Source organism: Maniola jurtina, chromosome 16 (genome assembly GCF_905333055.1).
Source record: "Maniola jurtina chromosome 16, ilManJurt1.1, whole genome shotgun sequence".
NCBI classification, from domain to species: domain Eukaryota; kingdom Metazoa; phylum Arthropoda; class Insecta; order Lepidoptera; family Nymphalidae; genus Maniola; species Maniola jurtina.
In genome coordinates this window covers 1,121,301-1,141,000 of record NC_060044.1, presented here as the reverse complement: position 1 = coordinate 1,141,000, position 19,700 = coordinate 1,121,301, and the positions used below count along the sequence as shown (strand labels likewise).

General features: G+C 38.0%; 2 protein-coding genes across 2 annotated transcripts in view; both read right to left on the bottom strand.

Annotated features, from left to right (window-relative positions):
• Positions 1-11,653, bottom strand: LOC123873126. Its single transcript, XM_045917838.1, has 4 exons — positions 11,523-11,653; positions 2,678-2,812; positions 1,553-1,634; positions 1-1,477 (listed from the first exon to the last, which is right to left on the bottom strand). The coding sequence occupies exons 2-4, from the start codon at positions 2,800-2,802 to the stop codon at positions 119-121; spliced, it is 1,566 nt and encodes a 521-aa protein (XP_045773794.1). The 5' UTR covers positions 2,803-2,812; positions 11,523-11,653; the 3' UTR covers positions 1-118.
• Positions 11,654-16,019: 4,366 nt separating this feature from the next.
• LOC123873125 (dopamine D2-like receptor) overlaps positions 16,020-19,700 on the bottom strand; it is a 159,136-nt gene continuing 155,455 nt past the window's right edge. Inside the window, exon 9 of the mRNA XM_045917836.1 lies at positions 16,020-16,590. Coding sequence (XP_045773792.1) covers positions 16,379-16,590 — 212 coding nt within the window. The 3' untranslated portion in view covers positions 16,020-16,378. The remainder of the gene's footprint in view (positions 16,591-19,700) is intronic.

The window sequence follows — 19,700 nt, the reverse complement described above, 5'->3', positions numbered from 1 at the left end:
TATTAATCTTTATGCGTACAATGTAAAAGTAGATCTATATATCTATATATAAATATTATCTGATTATAAAGTAAATAATTTTTGGAATATCTGGTTTTTAAGGCTAGTTGTTGGTATTTTATACCGTGGAAGCGTCGCTCGCTTTGGCCGTCGTTTCCTTGATATCTTCTATGCGCGACGTTTTGGACGCCACTTCGGCTAAGGTGGCCAGGGCTAGCATGTCCACATTGCTGCTGCACATGTCCATACTTTGGACAACCGTGCAGGGAGCTTCCGTAGCTATTTTGATCTCTGGGCTGATCTTATGCCCGCCGTTCATATCGGTGCTCGAAATCATGCTGTTGATTTCCAGCCTCGTAATACTAATCTTCCTCGGTTTCCTCTTCTGGCTCCCTATCACGGTTTCCCTCCAACTTTCAGCCATCTCTCGCCTCTCGTCCATCATATGTCGTGGCACGGAATTTATGATCTGTGGCGGTTCGACCACCTTCGGCTTTATGTGGAGAGTCTTTTTCTTCCGCTTGTTTTCACGTTTTCTCTGCTGGAATTTCTCTAAGCTAAGGGAGGGTAGTGCTTTAATTTTAGCGTCCAGGTCGAAGTCGGCAGCCTTGAATGTTTTGTTTGAATTATTGTCTGGTTCGGGGGAGTCGATTTGCTCCATTTTTGTTTCGATTTCGGCGGACGTGTCGACGTATTCGATTTTGGAGTCGTCTGTGACCGTCGATTCCTCGCGCGAGGAGCCAGGGTCGCAGCTGCACGAAGCGCTGTATCCTTCGTCCGACAACCGCTCGGGACAATCTCTCCTCTGCCTCTTATTCACTATCAGTCCTCCGACGGCCATGAACTCCTGGTACCTTTTCCCTTTACACGACCTCCCGGACCTGTTCCTCTCGTCGTCCGACCAGTTCCTCTGGTACCCTTCGTCGTTAGAATATCGCTTATCAACTATTTGGTCTATCACATCTTGGTTCGTGAACTGATCGCCGTAACGATACTGTTCGTCGAAGTCTTCCTCGAACATTTTCGTCGTCTCCGTGAGAGCGTTCTGGAGTTCGTTTATGCTATGTTCATTATTGGGTTTCGGTATGAGGCTATGAGATCTATATTCGATTGGGGTTGAGATCGCGGTGAATTTGTAAGCGGGAGGTGAGTAGTAAGGGTTTGGAGTTTGAACTTCAGTCTTGGTAGCTAGGAGGCTGCTCAGGCTTCCCATTTGAGCTTCGTCGGCCAGTTTGCCCGGTGTGAACATCGATAGAGGTTTGGGATCAGCTTCGGTTTCATCATCGATTAGTTTTGTGTTGTAATCGTGTTTGGTAGAGTTGTTGTTTGTCTTTTCTAGTTCGCTCTCGTGGTATTCGTTGGAGGAGTCAAGTTTGTCGCTCGCGTCCCTCGGGCGAGAGGAGAGTGTGCGTAGAGGCGGTGCGGGCAACTTGTACCATTTGAAGTCGGGGTTGGCGCTGAAGAATGCGTCTTTGTACTAAAATAAAACAGCATTGTCAAAACGTGTGTGGAACGTATAACGTTTAAAATAAATATTATGCAAATACGCTACCTGTTTAGCAAGACCTGTGTAGCAAGCTTTCTCTTCCTTGTCCAAGTTGGCCCACCACTCGCCGAGTATTTTGGTTATAGATCTGCAAGTGACAATTATTTTATTTTTATTAACAAAGCAAAACATCACAAGAACCCATAGATATTATTCATATTTCAATTTTTTAAAATCCTGTGGGGACTTATGATTTTTTGGAATGAAATGTAGTCTACATCCGTTTTCGGGATGCAAATATAATTATTGCTGTATTTCGTCAAATTAGGTAAAACGAATGAGCCGTGAAAAATAACAGAAAAACAGACACTTTCGCAATTATAACATGGGTAGTGATTATATAGACGAAGGAATTATTAATCTGTAAAAGACAATGTACTTAATAATATTGTTGCGTATTATTTTTAGTAACTAATGTTTTACAAAGGTTTACATGATTTGAATGTCATTACTTATTAGATTCAAACACAGTAGTTATTCAAAGGTATCCGAATCTTTACATATTTAATGACTTTGTAATTAGGTAACTGGTTCTTGACAACCTTAAGATTTCTTATCTACATATATTTAAGTAATATTATTGTGTAGCTTAAACTTGGGTATTTCGGGTCAATAGCTCATTATCATTAATCTCATTTTTTTAATTAACAGAAGCAAGGGTAATAGAGTCTGACCTGGCGTGGGCTTACATTGCGAGCGAAGCAAGCTCGATCTTTCGTCCTAAAGATGAGCAACAGGTAGTATGTAGTAGTCAAGATAGTATGTAGTTGCAGCCAAGAAAGTCAAAACTACTTCTGAAACTTTGTTACATTTTGAAAGGACAATAAGGAATTTTCATCAAAGAGGTCCTTCAGCTTATGAAAAGAAAGGACAAATTATACCCCAAATATTAGTATCATTCAAATAACAACGCGAGCGGAGTGAGCGCGATATTTTGTTATGAATGAGTCTGTATCTTCGTATTCGGGCAGTCGTCTTACGCTAAGATATCATACTCATCCCCCGCTGCTGTTTCTGTTTAGGAAGATGCATTGGACAGTTTCCAAACCTGGACTGTAGGTCCCGGTTGCTTCTAAGCGCCGCCCGCCGTATTGTTCAGTTTCTATGGCGAAGAGAGAGACAGATAGTCACCTGTTCTCCAAGTTGGGGTATTTGTCGCGGACGACACTGCGGTGTCGCTTGCAGAATATGAGGAAGGCGTTCATGGGCCGACGCGCGTGGTGCGCCGGCTCGCCGTCGCCGTCCTGCTCGTGCATTCTTTATTATCTGTAAGGAAGAAGGAGATGGAGGGATTAAAGTTGAGAATACTAGCTTGTCATCATTACGAATTTCGGAGCTATGCCGGTATAGAACAAGCCTTGATCACGATTTGTGGTGCGTATTGCTATCCCGGAAAAACAATGAGTTCCCGTGGGATTTTTGAAAATCTATACTTGTGTTAACAACCGTTAGGACGTTTGTGCACTCACTCGTATTCGTTTTCGTAAAAATACGATATTTACGTCCAAAATCTATCAAATACGAATGAGTGCACACGCGTACGTACGTTTTGTGTGGCGGCCGTTTTGAATCGCATTTTCACAAAAACGAATACGAATTGAATACGAATGAGTCAAATTCCCTGGGGTTAGCGCGATTGTGCCGGACGATACGATTGCCGCCGGCCACACTATTCGCGATATCACGTATCATTTGCCGAATCCGATAGTGGAGCCGGATCATTAGTGAATACTAAACAGAGTGTATGTGTTCAGGACAAACAAAACAAAAGCGGAACGACCTTCTGGCGTGAGTTTTTGCCCGCCTGTTCGGCAACCGGTGCGCAAACAGGCTGGTTTCACATCGCCAGCAACCTTGGCAATTGGCATCGACATCGTCTTGGCGTGACCTTGACGGCGGTCGCATACGATTCAGTTTTGGTCAATTTACCTCTAGCCATAGGATCTACCTGAGGTTAACCTCAATCTTAATGTTTCTATTAAAATTATTATGCTCCTGAAAAGAGCATTACAATCGAAAATTATGTAAATGATACAAGAGCGTGGGTTTGACCTGCAGCTCGTTCCAGAAATGCGCGGGAAATCTTTGAAAAAAAAACCGGCCAAGTGCGAGTCTGGCTCGTGCACTGAGGGTTCCGTACTCGGGTATTTTTTCCAACATTTTGCACGATAAATCAAAAACCATTACACATAAAAATAAATAAAAATCTGTTTTAGAATGTACAGGTAAAGCCATTTTATATGTTACCCCACTTGGTATAGTTATCTTACTTTGAAAATTAAAACACATTTTAATTTTTTTAATGATGTAACCACAAATTCGCGGTTTTCAAATTTATCCCTGTACTCGTGCTATAAGACCTACCTACCTGCCAAATTTTATGATTCTAGGTCAACAGGAAGTACCCTATAGGTTTCTTGACAGACAGACAGACAGACAGAAAGTGATCCTACCTATAAGGGTTCCGTTTTTCCTATTGAGGTACGGAACCCTAACAACCGCCGAGTTTTCTCGATAGCCCCTATAACAAGAAAGGATTTTAAGGAAATCCAACCGGATCTTTGCAATATAGTGTTGCAAAAATCTCTACTTATTAGCAGTATTAAAATAAAATTTTAGGCCGTAAAATTCCCCCTTGGCCCAAATATTTGTCAGCGTCTTTGATTTTATTTAATGTATCCGATAATACTGTGACATTGCGCGATTCTGATGCCGTGGCATTGCAAGGTCGCCGCCAATACAAAGGTGATCAAATTACGGCCGCCATTTCAACCATTTACCATAAGGTAGTTTGAAACACACTCGATATCTATACATATAATAAAATTGTAGAAAAGTGGTGTCTGTACAATGGAAATATATAAAAAAAAAAGTAGCAGGGGTTGTTATTATATCGATGCCGAACCCGAAATTGTAAATTTTTTTTTTGTCTGTTTGTCTGTGTGTTTGTGCACGCTAATCTCAGAAACGGCTTATTCGATTTAGATACGGTTTTCCCCAATATATTGTAGTAAGCTTCACTTAGGATTTAGTGTTTATTTCTTGTCAATCGGTTCATAAATAAAAAAGTTATGTCAATTTAAAGAATCACGGCGCCTCGCGCCTGAGCGTCCGTGGCTATATAAAGCGCGAAAAGTCACTATTCCACGCGAACGAAGTCGCGGGCACAGCTAGTTAATAATAATAGAGTTAAAGTGCCTCAATGCAAACTTTACTTTTAATATAGCTATTACCTAACATATTTTTTTTTAAAAGAATATTAGCCATGTTAAATGACTAATATTCCCCTGTCCTCTCCAACTAAGCGTCAGGCTTGTGCTAGGAGTAGGTACGACAATAGTGCAACGGGCGGGGTTTGAACCGTCGACCTTTCGGTTTTCAGTCCACTCCTTTACCGGTTGAGCTATTGAGGCTCTAAACATGTAAACATGTAATCTAAAGAAAGATAATCCACACTTTTTTAATATTATAAATGCGAAAATGTGTCTGTCTGTCCGTCTTCTAACTTTTCCCGGCCCAATCAAGGCCCAACAGTTTAACCGATTGTGATGAAATTGAAAAAAGTTAGCTTACATCCCGGGGATGGACGTAGATCTTTTTATCGTTCACACGGGATTCTTAAAGGTCTATCCGTTTATACGATTTATATGAAATTTGGTACAGAGGTAGCTTGCGTCCCGTAAATTGACATAGGCAACTTTTTATCCCGAAAAAGCAAAGAGTTTTCACGGGATTTAAAAAAAACTAAATCCACGCAGACGAAGTAGCGGGCATCAGGTAGTATTTAAATAAACTACATAATTATTTACACTGCAAAGTTAAGTCACAAATTATAGTCTTGGACTGTAATAAAAAAAAGTACTTGATGTGATGTTTAGTGGTAGTTTATGGGGCTAGAATTCAGTATCACAGAAAATAATTTGATAAAAAAATATATATTTTGCAAAATTTTTAACGTCACGCTGTACGGAAGGTGATCAATGACATCACAATACGCATACGACAAATATTTTTCAATTTTTTAACATGTAAAGTAATTTTTGCAGGAAAATATTTTTGTCAAAAAAAAATTGGTTGTCTGTAAAGTCGGTTTATGGACGATAGTTGAACGTGACAACAAAGGCCGATTGTGCTTCTTTGTCGCTCGTTCCGCGCTCTCGTTTGCACTTCAAGCCTTACATGGAACGCCTCAGAGCGAGGTAACGCCGCATGAGTCATGTTTTTTCGTGCGTGTAGCCGGCTCTATCGAATTATAAGACGTTTTCACGTCAAAAAATAAAAAAACTTTAATTACGGCTATTGCCCTTTGGATAAGGAACCCTAAAATCGGTTCCGTAATCGTATAAACCGTGTTACAGTAAGGAGGGACGGTACGGGCACTCAGTTCGGCCTTGAATGAAAGACGAAGTGTGCCGAGGCTGCTGGGGCGACGGCCCTCGAAAGTGAAAACTGCGCGTGCGCTTCTGGACGCACCGTCCGAGCCGACCGGTTGGTGGAACATTTCACCTACCTATTCCATAGACAAAATATTTGTATGAATGTGTTATACCTAATAGAATCCTATTCAGTATTCGTACTTACAAACATTCCTCGTGAAATGTTCTGAATACAATGAAACCCGTTATGAATTACACTGGAAGAGACGCGTACACAGAAATCGTCCAGTTACAATTTTATCCCTATCGATTAGAAGCGGTGATGGCCCTCCTGCTATTCGAGGGGCCCGGGGTTCTATCCCGTGCACGCACCTCTAGCTTTTCAGAAGTTTTTAACCCCCGACCCAAAAAGAGGGGTGTTATAAGTTTGACGTGTGTATCTGTGTGTCTGTGTATCTGTCTGTGGCACCGTAGCGCCTAAACTAATGAACCGATTTTAATTTAGTTTTTTTTGTTTGAAAGGTGGCTTGATCGAAAGTGTTCTTAGCTATAATCCAAGAAAATCGGTTCAGCCGTTTGAAAGTTATCAGCTCTTTTCTAGTTACTGTAACCTTCACTTGTCGGGGGTGTTATAAATTTTTAATTTACACTTGTACCTATTGTAACCTCTGAAAAAACCTTCTCTGACATGAATCTTCTTCTGACCTCCGAAAATGGACCTCTGCATTGTATGCGCGCGTGTAAGGGTGCTTCGGGAATAGGATGCCGGTAGCAAAAATATAATTTCCTTCAAACAGTTTATACTTTCCTGGAAACATCGTGAGCGAACCAGAGAGTTCTCCAAATGTGCTCAGTATTGGACCGGTTAGCTTATGATGATGTCAAATCGCAGTCTGTCCTTGCCAAGGATAGTCCTTATTTTGGACGCCATCAATATCAGTTTGGCAGTTAGGTATCTAAAATCGGTTTCTTTGCCAAGTCCACGTGAGTCGTATCACGTGATAGCTTGATAAGGCGTGATAACAGGGTCGATGGCACGCCGTGTACTTCGTCAGCGGGTGCATTGAGGCGCAGGATTTTTCAAGTTCATTGTTTATGTCGAATAAGATAATCCATACTATCCATACTAGTATTACAAATGCGAAGTGTGTCTGTCTGTATGTCCGCTGGCTTTTCACGGCCTAACAGTTTCACCGATTTTGATTACAGAGTTAGCTTACATCCCGAGGAAGGACGTAGGCCACTTTTAATCCCAGAAAATCAAGAAGCTCCCACGAGATTTATATATGAATTTATGTTTATTTAATTAATTTATATATGAAATTCGGTACAGAGGGTACCGAAGGCGTCCTGGAAATTTATGTTTAGTCAATAACTTTATCTAGATTGCAAAAAAAAAGCCTTACATGGCTTTAACTTGTATTGCAGTCTAACCACCGAGGCCTGACTCCACGCAGTCTTGTGCCCTCACCTCTAGACACCACCCCCGACAAGTGAAGGTTACATTAAGTAGAAAAGAGCTGATAACTTTCAAACAGCTGAACCGATTTTCTTGGATTATAGCTAAGAACACTCTCGATCAAGCCACCTTTCAAACAAAAAAAAAACTATATTAAAATCAGTTCATCAGTTCAGGAGCTACGATGCCACAGACAGATACACAGATTAGACACACGTCAAACTTATAACACCCCTCTTTTTGGGTCGGGGGTTAAAAAATAACAATTTGTACATAATAAAATAAGCTTTTCCTGTTTTTTGTTATCAGTAGAGGAAACTGGTTAGACGGTTATCGAATGTGTGGTAGGTAGGCACCAACATAGTTATTCGTAACTGATTGAATAGATATATGCATGTTTATAGTTAGTAACTTGTTATTTATGATATTATTATTGGCCCCAGGTCATGGTATTTACCTGATAGTTACTTAGTTTTGCCCCGTAGCACTGGTAATGAGATTTGGCCAAGCTCCTCTAAATTGTGAACGAAAATTATTATAAAAGCAAGATTGTTTCACCAATGCCCGTTTTTAGGGTTTCGTATCACTTGGTTGTCTGTCTTTCTGTATGTCTGTCCGTCGTGTCTGTCAAGAAACCTATAGAGTACTTTTTTGTTTTTGATTTATCGTGCAAAATGTTGGAAAAAATATCCGAGTACGGAACCCTCAGTGCGCGAGTCTGACTCGCACTTGGCCGGTTTTTTTAAATAGACTAGCGCTTGGCTGCAATCAGACCTGCTCGCAAGTGATGATAGCTAAGATGGAGCACGCTTGCCTAGAAGATGCTAAATCACTCTTAACTTGAAGGTACCCATATTAAAATTGTGCATTACACATACATATTATGTAGGTACATAGTACGTTAGTGCTTTTTTTTATTTTTTCGCAAGACGCCCGCAAATCGTAATTAGCGTACATGAGCGACATTCAGTACGATTCTACTATAATTAGAAAACACCAATTCAACGACCGAGAACAGGTTTTTGACGTTTTGAATACAATGATCGAAGTTTGAAGGTCGTGAAACAAGTTGGCTTAACCAGACGAAGGTTTTTCTAACCACTGTGCTACTCCGTGGTCGGTCGTAACCATGTCGGGTTTTCCTCACGAAAGAAAAGGATGTGTGTGAAACCCACAATTATGCCCACATTTTTGAGTTCCGTACCTCAAAAGGAAAAAAGAAACCCTTATAGGATCACTTCGTTGTCTGTCTGTCGTGTCTGTCAATTTAAGGGAATCAAAACTATAGGTTTAAGGACTACTTCTCGTTGACCTAAACACCATGAAATTTGCCAGGTAGCAATTGTCTCCTAAGTCCTAACTAGTATTCAAGTAATTCTATACACAATATATATAAACATAACATACCTACTTAATTATAAGAAACTAAATTCTTCAGTGGTTCAAGTGTCTGATTCAGTCATCCACTGATAATGACGTGCTAGTCATATTATAGTGATAACGGGCATAGTCGGGTAATCCCCGTCATTGAAGCGCTCTGATTGGTTATAATCAAAAGCTAATTTGGCCCCGTGATTGGCCTTTTGGTGCGTCATACAAGAATGAGAAGAGGCACCTACAAAATTATTAGTTCAATGCCTACAAATTGAGTTTATTCATACTACTCGACAGTGCCTACGACTTGTCCGCGTGGAATTAGGTTTTAGAAAATTCCGTGGAAACTTTTTTATAATGTATGTATTATCAATATTATATATTAAATTTCAAACCCCTGCCGGGAATCGAACCCGGGACCTCCCACTAATAAGACCACAGCGTTTATCACTGCGCCAGCGCGGTCAAACAGATTTCATTAGTTTACTAGGTCACGTAGGTACCTACTTTGGTATTTCCCCTGATGCTAAACTGTCTAGCCTTTTTAAACGATTGGCCTTTTGGTATATTATTGAAAGTATAGTTTAAATTGAATGGTAGTTAATACCCCATATAGTTTAGTTTATCGGTTTTTAATTAAAACAAACGCGATAGTAGGTTAACTATTTGATAACGTGTAAAGAATGTAATTTGAAAAACTCTGTCGTGAGTACTTATTCAAAGTTATTCATTCAATATTTTAACAATGTAAATCGGTAAGGGTTCCGTACCCATCATACAAGATATACGTGCTTAACACTTTTATGTAGAACACTGCAAGTTAATGTGATACAGACACATCAGACAGACAGACAACGAAGTGATCCTAAAAGAATTTCTTTTTTCCTTTTGAGGTACGGAACCCGAGTTTACATATCCCAAGCGCACATGCCTAGGTACATATATAGTATGTAGGGATTGACATACAGATAGCGTCAGATGTAAAATATTCCCATATCCCAATCGCGTTAAATCATCCCCCATTTTAAGTTGGAAGCGACGGGCCTGCCCGCGAAATTCAAATTTAATTTGGTTTTTCGCAATGTATAAACTAATACGACAAAGTAGGCTTATGGTAAGTATTTTGTTTGCGACAATGGCAGTATCATCCTCACAGGTTTATATAAAAATCTTTACTTGAAAGGGTCCAGTTTAAGAAATTAATTCTAGTATCGACTAATTTGTGAGAATAGTCAATACGAGAATTAATTTCTTAAACTGGACCCTTTCAAGTAAAGATTTTTAAATAAACCTGTGAGGATGATACTGCCATTGTCGCAAACAAAATACTAACCAAGCCTACTTTGTCGTATTAGTTTACAAATTGCGAGAAACCAAATTAAATTTGAATTTCGCGGGCAAGCCCGTCTCATGCCCCTTAACCCACGTGACCAATAAAATATATCCGTCATAATGGATACAGATTATAAACAGTTGCAAAACAAGTTACTAAAGAACTTTAAAAATAGCTTTATCAACTTTACCTAATTGCTTTGTTAATAAACGAGTTCTTGTTTATCAATCAATGATAACTGCCTAACGAAATATAGTAGTACTAAGTACTTATTGTTAAACCATAATAATTTTTGCTTAAAATAGTAGGTAGTTTTTACGTAGACCGTTTACGTTACCTACGTTATTAGATTGTCAAAGTGATATGAATAAAAAAAATTAAGTAAGTGAGAAAGTAACTATACAGCTACATCATTTTATAACTCCATAGGCACCCATTGTCAGTCTAGCTAGTAGTAGATTGACTTATTAGACGATTCAATCTACCTACCTACAAATTCGAAATAGGCGACTAAAATTATATGTAGGTACCACACCAACCTACACTAATTACTTACCTACTTAGAGTATGTTAACACTTAACATAGGTAGGTACCTATTTAATTGTTAACGCCCACGGAGATGATGCTAGTATAACATAATATATAGTATATAATACTTCTACGTGATACAAGTACCTAATCATGACGCTCATACGAAATCAGAAAAAACAAGTTCGTACCTATTCGTAATTAAATTTTATAGATGCAACTGATTTGTAAACCAGAGTATTTGGCACGATATAACAACCAAAAGCAGCACTGTTCCACTTTTGAAATATTAATTAAGCGCCGATTATACACGTACACAGTTATTTTCACATATTACCACCGTTTGGGAACACAATATTGAATGTTTAATACAAAACAATACTTTCTAGCGCCGAGAGCGTTCCATTTTTAGTATAGTGCGTGATGTTTTGTTGCCAGGCGGAGTTTGTTGGCGAATTCCTGACTGATAACCATGTTTGAGAGCCCCGATCAGAATAGAAACCATTATAGAGAGCGATGGCACAACGTTAATCACTCAATTTGCTTAGCGACTATGTGATTTTTGCTGCATAATTTTCAAGGGCATAATGGGCTGCCAATTTCTCACACAATACGGAGCTTCCTCCCGACTTCGTACAGAGTTTCCCCACGAATCATGAATGAAACCAACGTCGGCCGGACACTAATCTACCCCTAATAAGTCCTCAAACCAATAAATTAATAAAGTAATAAAAGAAAATACTCACGGACTCACAGCGATACGTGTATCATGCACATGACGTCATTTGACGCACCACAAACTTGAATTTTTGAGCGAACAATATAGCAAATGGGTCGAAAACAACAGGAATCACCTATGCACTACACTTGAATTGATACAAAACTATCGTTAAGTCATTACTTACATGATTTAGGACATTTTAAAATACATTTGTTGTATGTTGATTCCAGTTTTGACAAGATGGTCGCGCACCGACTGTTTTGCTTTGGTTGTCAGCTGATACGAAGAATGTTCCACTTCAAGCACAACTGACCTACTATTTCTGTTCTTTTTCAACGCTCTCGATCAATGTCGACGCGGAAGGGAGACGGCAATACTGAATTAATTAATTGAAGAATTGAAACATGACTGGAAACACCAAATGTCATTTTCTTGATGCAATAATAATACGAAGAGAAAATACATAAACAGAAAAACTTTATCGAATGTGATGAATTGGAAACAGTAGTAGTATTATAGGAGATAACATTCTATTTCACAATATCGCGTAATCATTAAGTTGAGGACAGTTTTGTGGTATATTTGGGCGTGACAAATTGAAAGTTTATAGACAGACCTTATTAGAATGATATATTTATATAGTCAGCACCGCCATCTTGCGGAAAATTCGGGAAATATGTGTACACTTGGGTTTGTATAGTTAGGTTTAGTAGCTGAGTAAATAGAGACGATTGTACAGCGATGAAGCAGAATAATAATTTACATTCTTTGGCATTGTACCTATTATTATAGGTACATATTCCTATTAATCAAGTGTAATAAAGTCTAAAGTTGATGATACATTGCATTTTCATTAGATTAACCTAAATCCTACAATCCTATTGATTCAGCCTATCCCTAGATGGCGTTAGTAGTCCAAAACTTTTCATTCGGGAAATGATTTTAATTTTCTGAATTCGTAGGTATTTTTAACCGACTTCCAAAAAAGGAGGAGGTTCTCAATTCGTCGGAATCTTATTTTTTTAGTAGTTGCTTTCGGACGCGTTTTTCGCGCATTACGCAATTAGGTAGTTCACAGTTTCACACATATACCTTGACGCGCTGTCCAGCCAACAAGTTCCGTTTCATCGCTCCGTTCGTTCGTTTCACTTTCTGTGAGTTAGATCAACGTCGCAATACAGTACCTTCACACATACCAACCAACAAGTTCCATTTCATCGCCCCGTCCCAATCTCGTGTTCATGACGCGCAAGTGTGGCCGTAGCCTAAAGCTATCCCTATCTCTAGTAATACAATACGAACAAAAGAATAGTTTGTTAGTTGGGAGTTACTCGCTGATCGGATAGAACTGATTGGTTTGCTTTGTTCCATCGAACGCCCAAACGAACCAATTTTTCAGCAAGTACCTACAGGGACTGATAAAAATTCAGAACCAACGACTATAGGGCTAGGGATTAGAATTTTGTAGTAGATAAGTAGTTATATAGTAAATACCTATGTATGCAAACTTATTTGTTTAAAAAGTTTAAACTATAAATAAAAACCGGCCAAGTGCGAGTCAGACTCGCGCATCGAGGGTCCCGTACTCGGGTGATTTTTCCGACATTTTGCACGATAAACTATAAACTATTATGCATAAAAATAAATAAAAATCTGTTAAAAAATATACAGGTATAAAGCTCTTTTATATGATACCCCACTTGGTATCATCTTACTTTGAAAATTGAAACACATTTTAATTTTTTTTTAATGATGTAACACAAATTCACGGCTTTCAGATTTTTTCCTTTACTTGTGCTATAAGATCTACCTACCTGCCTTTCATGAATTTAGGACAACGGGAAGTACCCTATAGGTTTTCTTGACATACACGACAGACGGACAGACAGACAGACAACAAAGTGATCCTATAAGGGTTCCGTTTTCCTTTTTGAGATACGGAACCCTAAAAAATGTCAGTCCTACCGAAATGAAGGTATACGTATACCTATCTGTCTTCGGAAATGACGCTTGTTGGCTATTTCCGCTTTTCGACAGACTTTTGGAATCGATCATCATTCACGTGGGATCGAAATCCCAAATTTTTTACTGACAATAAAGAAAAGAGTAATAACAGTAATAATTAAAAAAAAAATGACACGATTGCCACGGTGATTTTTTTCTAGCCCGTGTCACTCGGGATGAGTGAAGAATTCTAATGATACCCCATAAATTCAAATCTGTTCTAGCATTTAAAAGTTATGGTGGAATAGAGAAATTCACATACATACATACTTACATAAATTAAGCCTGAAAACATATTTAGGTATACTTCTTTTTTGGGCAGTAGAAATCTCTTGTCTCTGAGGTGCTGGCTGTGAACTGTAAAATGTTATGTAACGATAACCACATGAATTTTCATGCGGTTTTCGATTGCAGTCTAGTAGGTTTTGACTTTTGAGCCAAAATTAAGACACCTACAACCTCAGTGCTACGCTACGGCGTCGTAGCGGCTACGGCCAGTATGCTACGCTACATGTCGTGCCGTGCTACGCCGTGGTGTCGTGTCGTGCTACGGCGCGGCACCGTAGCGAAGTCAAGTGCCCGGTGCCACTTGTAACTATGTAGATTCTAGTGTCTTAACTTAAACATATAGCTGTTCCTGTATTTTTTTAAAGTTCACTATTATTTCCTGTATTTTTTAAAAGTGCAAACTAGAGGATGCCCGCGGCTTCGCCCGGTCGGATTTCGGTTTTTTTAAAATCCCGTGGGAACCCTTTGATTTTCCGGGACAAAAAGTAGCCTATATCCTTCCCCGGGATGTATCCCATGTCTGTACCAAATTTCATTAAAATCGGTTCAGTGATTGGGCCGTGAAAACGTAGCAGACAGACAGACAGACAGACACACTTTCGCATTTATAATATGTATTATGTAGTATGGATAAAACATCTGACTGACGCTAGAGGTCAACGAACGTTGCGTAAGTAGGCCACTCGGGGTAAGTAGGTCAATGCCGCGTCGTAGGTAGGGCATTGACTCGAATTTTGCACGCTATACATTGCGCGTTTGAAAAATACTAAATCACTAAAAGTACAAAATAAGGCAATTTATTTATTAAAGTTACTGGCATTGTGTTTAGGTAGTGTATTATTAACGCTAAGTTTTTGCTAGCGTTCAGGTTACACCCTTTGTTTTTTATTTTATTTTTGACCCCCGACCCAAAAAGTGTTATACGTTTGACGTGTGTATCTGTGTATCTGTGTTTCTCTCTGTGGCATCGTAGCTCCTAAACTAATGAACCGATTTTAATTTAGTTTTTTGTTGTTTGAAAGGTGGCTTGACCGAGAGTGTTCTTAGCTATTTTAGTTATAATCCAAGAAAATCGCTTCAGCCGTTTGAAAGTTGTCAGCTCTTTTCTAGTTACTGTAACCTTCACTTGTCGGGGGTGTTATAAATTTTTAATTTACACTTGTTTATTTTAAGTAAGGCCACGTTTTTAATAGGAAAATTACTTACCTACAAGGCTCCTTCCCCTAGTTTAATTTAATTGGGATAACAAAATGGTTGTCAATAAAGAAAAAAATTAGTTATTTTATTTTATACTCAGTTTATTTCAACATCAATCGCACTTTTGTAATTTTTTTGTACAATTTATTTACAGCGGAAACTTATTTTTATATGATTTTAAGTTATTATACCTTTAAGTTCTCTGTGATTCTAAGTTATTACCTTTATATAGTTTTGAACAAAACCTACTTTTTTACACAACCAATCCATTTTTTTTAAACAAATACTTCTCAATACTTTAATAAGAAAAGCCAGCAATTTTTTTGGTTTCTCGGAAACAGTTTCTCGATTGTATTTAGAATTTAAATACAGTTAATCTATTTTCCAAATATATTTTGATATATAGGTACAATTTTCCAATCGCACTTCTAAAGTATTTTCTAAAACACTTTGCCTCCTAAAATTATTTTGTACATAAACTACTGAGTAACATAGGTAATAAATTAAACGTATTAGAATTTATAATTACATATATTACATAGTGCTTTGAGCTTAATTTTACACATTTTTGCCGTAGAGTGAATAGGCACCTTCTAGGTAAACGCGTCCCATCTTAGACCGCATCAACACTTTCCATCAGGTGTGATTGTGGCCAAGCGCTTGCCTATAGTGAATAAAAAAAAAGTAGTTATAGTTTTAAGTATATTTACATATTAAGTTAAAAAAATCATAAGCGTATTAGAACATTTATAGATATTATTTATTAGATAGGTACATAATATTAAAATCTTTATAATATTTACACTTTGAGCTTAATTTTACACATTTATATTGTTAAAAAAATTGTAAGCGTAAGTATTACAATATTATTGTAACTAACATCAAATCAAGACATTTATACTAAGTATACTATATTTACATATTGATCTTATAAATTAAGGGAGACATTATTATTAATACACAACCAATAAAGTAAATACCCGTATTAAAGTTTTATGGCGTCTGTCGGACTTTTTGTCCATCCGTCCATCAAAAGGATAATTTAAGAACTAAGGAGTTGTTGTACCTAATTAAGTCAGGAAGTCCATACGCTAAACACAGCAAAAAAATCTTGTAAATTTTTTTCTTAACTTTGGTTTAAAGAATGCCGTCTAGCCAAGCAAGCGTAAGTATAGACCATAATATGAAAGTCCAAACGCTACGAATAGTAAAGAATTTTCCTAAAAGCTTTAATGAACTCAGGGTTGAAGATTGTGTATATTATAGAGTTAAGGAGTGGGTTGATGTAATTTAGTCACTACCAAGAAGTTGTTACAGTCTTGCCAAGTAAGCGTTGTCTAAGTATAGACCATATAAAAGTCCAAATGTTTACAATAGTGAAGATGGTATAGATTACAGGATTGAGGAATGAATTGATGTATCCTTACAACGTTTTGAGGGTAGTTATTAATAACAACTAAGGAGTTGATGTAATTTAGTCACTACCAAGGAGTTGATACAGTTTAGCTAAATAAGCGTAGTTTAAGTATAGACCATATAAACGTCCAAACGCTACGAACAATGAAGAATTTTTCTAAATGCTTTTCTGAACTCAGGGTTGAAGATGGTATAGATGACAGGGTTGAGGAATGAGTTGATGTATCCGAGCCAAGTTGTGAGGATGAAGACGGTGACTCCTGGAGAATAGTCGAAGCCGAACTTGGTACAGATGGCGTCCAGAACTGAACAGGTGAAGAACGGTGCCCAGCAGAAAAGGAAAACGCCTGTGAACAAAGAAGTTTAATATTAATTTAAGTATATAAAAGCTAATAAGACAATTTTCTAAAAGTTTGCGTTGAGATATGTACATTACATATACCCATTTGAGTTTGTTGTGGACTCTTCTCAGACCAGAGCGCGCTTGGAAACCTAGTAGCTTCAATTTTAAGTCAAATTTAATTATTGTGCTTATTTTAAGCTATTATTTATCCCGTTCTGTGGTAAGTCGTCGTAAAATGATAATTATAGTGTGAAATGCCGTTCCGGCTTCCATTTTTCCCGCTAGCTATAACATTGGCGTCTTCAAAGGAAGAGTGAATAGGCACCTTCTGGGCAGGCGCGCTCCACCTTAGGCTGCATCTCCTGCTTGGTATGATTGTCAAGGCAAGCGCAAGCGCATTACTTATTAAAACTAGTGTAAATTAAAAATTTGTAACACCCCCCGACAAGTGAAGGTTACAGTAACTAAAAAAGAGCTGATAACTTTCAAACAGCTGAACCGATTTTCTTGGGTTATAGCTAAGAACAGTCTCGATCAAGCGACCTTTCAAACAAAAAAAAAACTAAATTAGAATCGGTTCATTAGTTTAGGAGCTACGATGCCACAGATACACATACACACGTCTTAAACCTATAACACCCTCTTTTTGGGTCGGGGGTTAAAAAAGTGTTAACCGCCATCCTATTTGAACCATGGATGTAGAAAATTTTAATATTTTCGATTTCTTTGATTTAAATTTCATTATTTTTTGGGGCAGGAATTTCGTCATTTGTTTTGACGTTGGATTCATAGAGTAGTTAATGTTGGAAGCCAGAGCAAAAAAAAAGTGAACGCACCTTGTCTACGACAACCTTGTCTATTGTGTCAAATGTCATCTTAAAAAATTGTATTTTTTCATAGTGAATACACTCCAAGTTTATTATTAATCTAAAGTCTTTTTATTTACAAAAATAATAAGAAACTTAAATTCCTACATGGTAGCAAAGCGTATATATATATTATTTTCAGCACGAAGTGTAAAGATTCCAAAGATTAAAAAAGATAAAAATTTTTGCCAACGTGATTTTGTACACGGCACAAAGTAATTATTTTTCGAAATGTCGTTGATAAGTAATAACTCATTTAGCATTGAGAAATTAAGCGGCAGAGACAATTATTCGACATGGAAGTTCGCTGTACAAACTTACTTGGAACATGAAGAACTCTGGGAGTGTATCACGGGCAAGCAAGTGGACCCATTAAAGGATAAAAAGGCAAGATCAAAAATAATTTTGCTCGTCGACCCCATAAACTACGTGCACATCGAAGAATGCACGTCCGCTAAGCAGGTATGGGACAATTTATCTAAAGCTTTTAGTGATTCTGGCCTAACGAGAAAAGTTGGATTGTTAAAAACACTTATAACTACTACATTGGATAATAGTAACAGCATCGAAGATTATGTCAATAAAATAATGTCGACTGCGCATAAGCTGCGTAGCATTAATTTCAAAATCGATGACGAATGGCTAGGCACACTTCTGTTAGCGGGCCTACCCGACACGTATAAGCCTATGCTCATGGCCTTAGAAAGCTCAGGCATTGCTATCTCCGCTGATGCTGTTAAAACAAAAATTTTGCAAGATGTAAAACCATCATCATCTGCAGCATTTTATACCTCTAAATCTCAGAATATTAAGAACAATAGTAATAAAGGCAAATCCAAGGGTCCACGGTGCTATAATTGCAATAAATTTGGTCATATTAGCAAATTTTGTAGAAATAAGGACAGAAAATCTGAAAATAAGAGTAATAACAGTGGTTTTGTAGCTGCATTTTCAGCCGTTTCAGTCAATGATGAACATAGTTGGTACATAGACTCCGGAGCATCGGTACACATGACCAAACATAAGGAATGGCTATCAGATGTATGTTTGCCGAGTCAATCTCATGTACGTATAGCAGATGACAAGGTGCTCAAAGTCGAATTGTGTGGAAGTACCACTATAACCATCCCGGGAACTAATGGTTCATCCAACAAGATTAAGGTAAACAATGTATTTTATGTACCTGATTTAGCAACCAATTTATTATCAGTGAGCAAAATAATTGAAAATGGTTGTAAAATTGAGTTTTCTAATAATGGCTGCCGGATTTTGAACAACAAAGAAGTAATTGTTGCAACAGCCAATTGTTTTAATGGGACTTATAAACTCAACACAAGTGAATCTAGAGGTTTTTCTGCTGTCACAGATAATTCTAATTTTCTTTGGCATCAAAGATTGGCTCATTTGAATTTTAATGACTTGTACAAATTACAAGACTGTGCACTTGGTATTAACTTGACAAAGCAGAAAGAAGATGTATTATGTACACCGTGCCTTCAAGGCAAGCAAACCAGGCAACCTTTCAAGCATGTTGGTTCCCGAGCAAATGATTTGCTAGAACTGATCCATTCTGACATTTGCGGTCCGATGGAGACACTGTCGCTGGGAGGTGCCAGGTACTTCATAACTTTTGTCGATGATTATTCAGGTAAAGTGTTTGTTTATACTTTAGCCAACAAAAGCGAAGCCTTAGAAAAGTTTCAAGAATTTAAAAACAGTGTTGAAAATGAATTAAATAAATCTATTAAGAAACTCCGGTCCGATAATGGCAGGGAATATGTCAATCGTTCATTTGAAAAATTTCTGAAGGACTCTGGTATTACTCATCAAACTAGTAATCCGTATACACCAGAGCAAAATGGGAGAGCAGAACGAATGAATAGAACACTTATAGAAAGGGCTAAATGTATGTTGTTTAACGCATGTTTACAGAAGGAGTACTGGGCAGAAGCAATCTTAACTGCAGCATACATAACAAATCGCTCTCCGTCTCGTGCACTTGCAGGCATAACTCCCTATGAAAAATGGACAGGATTTAAGCCAGATATTAGCCATTTACGGGTCTTTGGTTGCAAGGCAATGGTACATATACCGAAGGAGCGCAGGTTGAAATGGGATTCAAAATCCAGTGAAATGATCTTTGTCGGCTACAGCAATACAACTAAAGGTTACAGGTTATATAATCCTAAAGCTAAGCGTGTGATAATGAGTAGAGATGTTGTGTTTATTGAAAGCTTGGCTAAGGTAT